The sequence below is a fragment of the Phacochoerus africanus genome, chromosome 5 (assembly GCF_016906955.1).
Source record: "Phacochoerus africanus isolate WHEZ1 chromosome 5, ROS_Pafr_v1, whole genome shotgun sequence".
Lineage (NCBI taxonomy): Eukaryota > Metazoa > Chordata > Mammalia > Artiodactyla > Suidae > Phacochoerus > Phacochoerus africanus.
The window spans coordinates 46,239,934-46,248,524 of NC_062548.1; the positions used below are offsets into that span (position 1 = coordinate 46,239,934).

An 8,591-nucleotide genomic window follows, 5' to 3' on the forward strand; every position below is an offset into this window, starting at 1 on the left:
GCTTGAACAGCCACTTTACGAATGTCCGCAAGTGTGAGAAGTCAGCAACACACAAAAACTAGCAGATCAGCATTTTAGGAATTTCCTATTCCTAAGTCAAAAATTTACAAGTAAGAGTTCCTGTCGTGGATCAGTGGAAACAAATCTGACTAGCATCCATGAGGACACAGGTTCGATCCCTGGCCTCGCTCAGTGGGTTAAGGATCCGGCGTTGCCAAGATCTGCAGTGTAGGTTGCAGATGTGGCTCAGATCTGATGTGGCTGTGGCTGTGGCGCAGGCTGGCAGCTGCAGCTCTGATGTGACCCCTTACCTGGGAACCTCCATATGCTGCCGGTGTGGCCCTAAAAAAATAATAATAATAAAGGCAAAAATAAAAAAAATTTACAAGTGAACATCGGTAATCAATTTGCATGTATTTGGGTTAATAGGAGAACACACACAGCCCTAACTTTCCTAAGCTCTGGGAGGGAGGGACTGGAGGGTGAGGGCCACTCCCTCCTAGCGCAGCCACAGCCCTGGGAGCTGGGCAGGACCCCTACCCCACTGCACTGTGCCTTCCCAACACCTGCCCCACAGGTGAGGAGGTGGCCCTGAGGCAGTTCTGCTCGGGCTTGCTCAAGTCTGCATGCACCACGGTGCTCCAAGGCTCATTCCCCTCCCTCTGGGCTTCCTCTCTTTCCCTTCTGCACAGAAGGAACGGCAGTGAAATTTTTTTGGCATTTGGCGTCTCCCAAACAACGAGTCTATGGAGAACATATGCCAACCACACACAGTAAAGTAACTGCGCTCAAAATAGACGTTTGGAACATGATCCCTAAGCGTCCAGGTGCCCCGTGGCAGACCCAAGGAGCGAATTACTTCAGCCCGACCAGACCTGGGCCCTCCGCTGGGGGAACGGCGGGCACGTCTCCGGAGGGCACTTCCATCGGGCAGCCTGGGGGCATGTCCCTAGGCCAGGCGCTCCCCTCGACTGAGGAAAAGATCCAGCTTGTGTGGCCTGAAACGTCAGGGAAGACACTAAATCCCGGAATTAGAACCTCTCTCAAGGGGAAAGAGATGCTTCGGCGAAATTCGACCAGAGGTGAGGGCAGAAGTCAAGCACGAGAGGACGCGGACCCCGGCCTTAAGTGCCCTCCGCGACCCCCGCGCACGGAGCCCGGCTCCCACTCTGCGAGTTACCTGCTCTGCCCCGTAGACGGTGGCGAACTGCACGAAGTCCTCGATGCGGACGAACCCGTCTCCATCCCCGTCCAGGGCTTCGAACACGGCTCGGAGCCGGGAGGCGTCCTCCGGGCACCCCGCGGGCTCGCTCGTTAAGGGGCGGGTCTGGCTGAAGTCCGAGGGCCGGTCCGGGTCCCCGGGACCCAGCTCCAGCGCCGGCTCGCCGACCCCGGGCGAGGGGAAGGGGGGGAAGAAATCGACCTCGCCCCGCAGGTGGTGGCTGCGGCTGAAATCCTGCGCGCGGGCTGTCGCGCTGTGCGGGCAGCCTGGAGGGCCGTCACCCTCCGGCTCTGCGGTCCAGGAATAAAGCGGGCCTAGTTCCGACAGCGGCGGGTCGGGGTCGGGGTCGGGGTCGGGGTCGGGGTCTGGGTCTGGGTCTGGGGCCCGGCCCAGGCGCTGAGGCCTCCGCTCCGGCCCCGGGACCCGTCCGGCATCCGGGCCGGCTTCGGGGTCTTGCGGGCCGAGCCCCAGGTGGAGGGCGGGGGCGGAGGGCGCGCCGGGCCCGCCGGGCTCTGGGTCGGGGCCCGGGCCGCCCACGGGGGAGGCCGGCCGGCCCGGCTCCATCTTCATGGGCGCGCCCCCGGCCGCGGCGCAGGCCCGCGAGGCCAGTGGAACGGCGGGCGGCGCGGGCGGCAGACAAAGGCGCTCAGGGCGCGGCGGCGGGCGCGGGCATCCCCGCGGCGACGCGGGCGGGCGCGCGCGGGGCGCCCGGGCTGCTCGGGCTGGCGCTCGGGCCCTGCTCCGCCCTCGCCCATCTTCGCGCCGCGCCTCAGCTGTCCTCGGCCCTGCGGCGCGGCGGGCGCGGGCCCATGGCGGCGGCGGCGGCGGCGGCGGGTGGCACAAGGAAGCCGAGGGTGAGGACGAGGGGAGGCTAAGGAGCGGGTCGCCGAGGAGGGGGATCTGGAGAAGCAGGACCCTAAGCAGGAGGACGGCGCGCAGGAAGACGCTGAGGGGCACACGGCTGAGGAGGACGAGGAGGTGTCCGCGGTACCCGAGCCCACGCCGCCGCCCTCGCCCCGCCCTCCGTCGGTCTGACGTCAGCACGTCGCGCCGCCACCTGGCTCCACCCCTCGCCGGGCTGCTATAAAGGCAGGCAGCCGCGCTGCGGGGCTGTGAGGTTGTATGTGGGTCTCCCTTCCTCTGCGGCACAGGGAGGCTGGGTGTAAAGGGGGCGGGTGCGCTGGAAGGCAGCAACCCCGGGCGTGACGTCATGCACCCCCACACGCAGCGCGGATGACTGCGTTTTGCCTGCATAAAGAGCTCCCTCAAATTGATAAGCAACGGATGCGATCCAACCGGGCGAGCGAAGTGCGCGTGACATCCTCCTCCCGCGCCCATGGCGCGCAGTCCCGGCCTGCGTGTGGAAGGGCCCTGAACATGCGGTCCCTCACTTGTGACCCAAGGAACGGGTGGCCCAACGCAGAGGCCTTTTTTTAAAATCTCGGACAGGAGTTCCCGTCGTGGTGCAGTGGTTAACGCATCCAACTAGGAACCATGAGGTTGCGGGTTCGGTCCCTGCCCTAGCTCAGCGGATTAAGGATCCGGTGTCGCCATGAGCTGGGGTGTAGGTTGCAGACGCGGCTCGGATCCCGCGTTGCTGTGGCTGTGGCATAGGCCGGCGGCTACAGCTCCGATTCGACCCCTAGTCTGGGAACCTCCATGTGCCACGGGTGCAACTGTAAAAAGAGAAAAAAATTTCACAGAATTGTATCGTCGGAGAATGAATTTCACTGCGTGAAAATTATACCTTAGTAAAAAAATAATTTTTTTTTAAATTATCCCTGTGTTTTCTTTTTCTTGTTTTCCTTATGTCCTCTGCCTTCCTCATGCCTTTAGAAAACATTAGCCCCCTAGGCCTTCCCCGAGTTCCAAAGAGTAAATTTAATTAGATAAGTGAAAAAAAAAATGTAGAAAGAAAGAAAAAGGAGTTCCCGTCGTGGCGCAGTGGTTAATGAATCCGACTAGGAACCGTGAGGTTGCGGGTTCGGTCCCTGCCCTTGCTCAGTGGGTGAAGGATCCGACGTTGCCGTGAGCTGTGGTGTAGGTTGCAGACGCGGCCCGGATCCCGCGTTGCTGTGGCTCTGGTGTAGGCCGGTGGCTACAGCTCCGATTGGACCCCTAGCCTGGGAATCTCCATATGCCGCGGGAGCGGCCCAAGAAATAGCAAAAAGACAAAAAAAAAAAAAAAAGAAAGGAAAAGAGTTAAGCAGCAGACAAAACAGTCAAGGAGCCTTAGTTAGCTCCTCCTCAAGGGGGCTATAGATCACCTTTTTTTTTTTAGGGCCACACCTACAAACCCACGTTCTCGTGGACAGTAGTCGGGTTCAATACCCCTGAGCCACAAGGGGAACTCTGAAAGATCATCTTCCGAGCTGTTTTTTCAGGTTTTTTTGTCCTTTTGCCTTTTCTACAGCCTTACCCTGAATCATATGGAGGTTCTCGGGCTAGGGGTCTAATTGGACCTGCAGGCCAAGCCTACACCAGAACCACAGCAACTCAGGATGCAACCCACACCACAGCTCACAGCAACGCCAGATCCTTAACCCACTGAGCAAGGCCAGGGATCGAACCTGAAACCTCGTGGTTTTTCGTCGGATTCGTTAACTACTGAGCCACGACGGGAACTCCCTTCGGAGCTGTTTTGCAGAGGCTGAAACCCCACCAGGTGAAGAAGTTAAGTGCATGGGGCCCACCAGCTCCTAGTCCCCAGACCAGCTGGAACGGAAGCCTGAGGATGCTGACTTGATTCCATCACCACCAGTCAATCAGCAGAATATTCTCAAGCTGATCACGTGCCCCCTCCCTCACCCTGCCTTTAAAAGCCTTTTCCTGGAGTTCCCGTTGTGGCGCAGTGGTTAACGAATCCAACTAGGAACCATGAGGTTGCGGGTTCGGTCCCTGCCCTTGATCAGTGGGTTAAGGATCCGGCGTTGCCGTGAGCTGTGGTGTAGGTTGCAGACGCGGCTCGGATCCCGCGTTGCTGTGGCTCTGGTGTAGGCCGGTGGCTACAGCTCCGATTCGACCCCTAGCCTGGGAACCTCCATATGCCACGGGAGTGGCCCAAGAAATAGCAAAAAGACAAAAATAAATAAATAAATAAATAACTAAAAGCCTTTTCCTGAAAGCCTTTGGGGGGCTTGGGTCTTTGAGCCCCAGCCACCTGGACTCCTGGCTTGGCGCCTGCAGTAAACACTGCCCTTTCCTTCCTCACAACCTGGGGTCAGTCGAGTGGATTTGCTGCAGGCGGGCGGGCAGACCCAGGATTGGTTGGGTGACATCGCACTGGGGGGAGTTAGGGCTTCAACATATCAATTTGAGGGGACATGACTCAGCCCATAGCAACTGGAAAGAGATATTTGAAACAGATGTAACTGATAATGCATGTATTTCCACAATACACAAGAATTCTCCAAAGAACAGTGAAAGCACATCATGCAGTAGAAAAATGAGCAATTAACATGAATAAGCAGTTCCACAGGCAGAGACTCAATTGGCCAATAAACACGTTAAAAAGATGCTTAAGCCCACTGGTAGCCAAGGGAATGACCAAGGCTAGCATTGGAGATCAAATGGGAAAAATTTAGGCCGATACCACCAAGCATTCACAGGAATGATTCACCTGGAGGGCCATGTCCCCCTCATTCTTACTGGGCACTTCTTTTTTGTCGTTTTTAGGGCCACATCTGCAGCATACGGAAGTTCCCTGGCTAGGGGTCTAATCGGAGCTACAGCTGCCGGCCTACACTGCAGCCACAGCCACGCAGGATCTGAGTCGTGTCTGCGACCTACACTACACCTCATGGTAGTGCCGGATCCTTAACCCACTGAGCAAGGCCAGGGATCGAACCTGCATCCTCGTGGACCCTCGTCAGGTCCGTTAACTGCTGAGCCACAACGGGAACTCCATTACCCGGCATTTCTGCTTCTCCACCATCAGATCCACTCAGAGGCAGGAAAGGGATGTTGGAGGCGGCATTGGTTTTCCTAGTTCCGTGAAGAGGCTGCTGCGTGGGACATTGTGAGCAGACTCGGCGGATGAACCGACATGGTGCCCGTTCGCGTGGGCTGATGGCGACAAGCTGCATGGCAATGCGAGCTCCGGAACGGAGACCGTGTAATGCCAACTTAGCCAAGTTTACAAACACTGCATCAGAGTTCCCCAGTGGAACAGCGGGTCAAGGATCCAGCCTTGTCACTGCTGCTCTGGCACGGGTTCAATCCCCAGCCCCAGAGTGTCTGCATGCCGCTGGCAGAGCCAAATGAATAAACGAACCATCGATACAGGTATGGTTTTTGAACATCTTCATTTGCAGTAAAAAATACGAAAACAAGAGTGGGAAGGGGGAGGAGGCGACAGAGGAGGAAAGTGGTGAAAGGGAGCAGGACCTGAGCATTTACTTCCTTAAAAGACAGATGGACTGGGGACAGACAGGACAAAATACCTGCACCTGGTAAACCTGGCTGGTGAGCATGTGGGTACAGTTCTTCAGAAAGTTTAAGAATTTCGGGAGTTCCCATCGTGGCGCAGTGGTTAACGAATCCGACTAAGAACCACGAGGTTGCGGGTTCAGTCCCTGCCCTTGCTCAGTGGGTTAAGGATCCGGCATTGCCGTAACCTGTGGTGTAGGTTGCAGACACGGTTCGGATCCCGAGTTGCTGTGGCTCTGGCGTAGGCCGGCAGCTACAGCTCCGATTTGACCCCTAGGCTGGGAACCTCCACATGCTGTGAGTGCAGCTCTAAAAAGCAACAACAAATTCATAATTTTCATAATTAAACACTTTGAATTTAATTTTTCAATTTTATGGCCACAGATGGAAGTGCCGGGGCCATGGATTGAATCCAAGCCATGCTACAGCAATGCTGGATCCTTAACCCACTTTGCTGGGCCGGGGATCAAACCTGTGTCCCAGGGCTCCAGAGACGCTGTCGATCCCATTGGGTCACAGCAGGAACTCCTGCAGTTGGAGTTTTAATCCACTGTGCCGTGGCAGGAACTCCTCAATGCCTTCTAAATTTAATGAGTAAATCCTCTACCCAGGAGTTCCCATTGTGGAGCAGCAGAAACAAATCCAACTAGGAACCACGAGGTTACTGGTTCGAACCCTGGCCTCGCTCAATGGGTTAAGGATCTGACATTGCTGTGAGCTGTGGTGTAGGTTGCAAATTCGGTTCAGATCCTGTGTTGCTGTGGCTGTGGTGTAGGCTGGCAGCTGCAGCTCCAACCTGACCCTTAGCCTGGGAACCTTCATATGCGGTGGGTAGGGCCCTAAAAAGCAAAATAAATAAATTAATTAATTAATTAAATCCTCTACCCAGAGTCACAAAGATATCCAGTCTACTGATGGTTTTTCCTTTCACAAGTATGTCTTCGAGCCATTTGGAGAGGGTTGGTTGGTTGGTTTCTGTCTTTTTGTCTTTTTGAGGGCCGACCCTGCAGCACATGGAGGTTCCAGGGCTAGGGGTCCACTCAGAGCTGTAGCTGCCAGCCTGCCCCACAGCCACAGAAGCGCCAGGTCTTTAACCCACTGAGCGAGGCCAGGGGTCGAACCCACGTCCTCACGGACGCTTGTTAGATTCGCTTCCGCTGAGCCAGGATGAGAACTCCTGGCGGTTTTTTACTGTGATCTGAAATAGGCACCTGACTTTGCCTCTCACTTAACAAGCCCGTTTCCCAAACTCTTGTGTCCTTCACGCCCGTCTTTGTGAGCTCCCCTCCACCAGCCATTTGAACACGGAGTTGTTTGTGCCCAGGTGGAGTGAGGTTGGGAGCCCAGCCCAGAGGGGTGGGGAGCAGGTTCTGGGTGTCTAAAGAAGCCACATCGAGGAGTTCCCATCATGGCGCAGTGGTTGACGAATCTGAACCATGAGGTTGCGGGTTCGATCCCTGCCCTTGCTCAGTGGGTTAACGATCCAGCATTGCCGTGAGCTATGGTGTGGGTCGCGGATGCGTCTCGGATCCCGTGTTGCTGTGGCTCTGGCGTAGGCTGGCGGCTACAGCTCAGATTAGACCCCTATCCTGGGAACCTCCATATGTTGCAGGAGCAGCCCAGAAATGGCAAAAAGAAAAAAAAAGAAGCCACGTCGGGGTTCCCGCTGTAGTACGACAGTTCAGCTGCATCCTGGGAGCGCTGGGACACAGCTTTGATCCCTGGCCTGCACAGCAGGTTAAGGATTCGGCATGGTTGCAACTTTGGTGTAGGTGGCAACCGGAGCTCAGAGCTGATCCCTGGCCCAGGAGCTCCACAGGCCATGGAACAGCCAAAAAACAGGAAAAATAAAAAAGAAAGAAGCCCACCTCCCAAGGGGGACGGTTTCAGACGCACCCGTGGCAGGCCTTTCCTCACTGAGCACGAAGGGCCCTGCTGGGGGCTGGACCTCTGTGCTTGGAGCAAGACTTCTGCCCAGAGCTCAAGGTCAAGGGGGAGCCATTCAGGGTCAAGGGGGAGTCTCATGCAGGGCACTTCGGGGCAGCTGGCCAGTGGTGGTCTCAGTGCCCCTCGGAGGTCAGAGGTGAGGGGCAGAGCACTATCCCAGAGGAAGGGTCCTTCCGCAGGCCTGTGACGGCCAGGGTAAGGGGCCAGCGGGGCCGCCAGACAGCCTGCCACTGGGCACCCCATGAGAGGGCTCTGAACCTGGCAGTGGGTCCAGAGCCTCTGCCTCCTGTCCCATCTTTCAGCCTGGGGAGCCTCTACACCCTCACAGAAGAGGCAGCCGTGCCCCCCAGGCCTGAGGTGCCATCCTGTCTGGCACAGTGCCCCCCAGGCCTGAGGTGCCATCCTGTCTGGCACAGTCATGAGGGGCAGGTGGGAGACAGGCAAGGGACAGGTAAGGGACAGGCGAGGGGTTACCAAGCAGCGAGAGCAAATGTTTTGCAGGCAATGGGCTTGCTTGTTTCTTGGCTGCACCTTCAGCTTACAGAACTTCCAAGGATTAAACCCACACCACAGCAGTGGGCCAAGTTGCCACAGTGACAATGCCAGATCCTTGACCCACTGCGCCACAAAGGAATTCCCCCTGATTGTGGCAATGTGGTCATGGGTGCAGACAGACCCAGGCTCACCAGTGTATGTATATACTGTACTCCGTGCAGCCAACTGAATGTCCCTCATACCTCAGTCAAGCTATGAAAACCACTACCGGCCAAATCGTTTTAGTTGAGGAATGTGCACGCTAGATAAGCATTTTGGGTAGGGTCAGCACACCCAGAGCAGGGTCACGTTTAGGTCTGGACCCCAGGCACCCTCCCCGGGGCCGCCTGTAGCCATCCACAGGCCACACTCATGTTTACCGATACTTCGTCGGGGGAAGGGCCTTTTTATCACCTCCAAATTTGAGAAAGTACATTTCTTGGAGTAAAAATAGACCGTG

At 56.7% G+C, this 8,591-nt stretch overlaps 1 protein-coding gene across 4 annotated transcripts in view; it reads right to left on the reverse strand.

The window, feature by feature from the left end:
* RAB11FIP3 (RAB11 family interacting protein 3) overlaps positions 1-1,817 on the reverse strand; it is a 73,538-nt gene extending 71,721 nt beyond the window's left edge. For 3 of the 4 annotated variants that reach the window (XM_047781114.1, XM_047781113.1, XM_047781111.1), the window contains exon 1: positions 1,181-1,817. In XM_047781114.1, coding sequence (XP_047637070.1) covers positions 1,181-1,792 — 612 coding nt within the window. In that variant the 5' untranslated portion in view covers positions 1,793-1,817. The remainder of the gene's footprint in view (positions 1-1,180) is intronic. The other variant, XM_047781112.1, reaches the window with a different exon arrangement.
* Between the last annotated feature and the right edge of the window lie 6,774 nt (positions 1,818-8,591).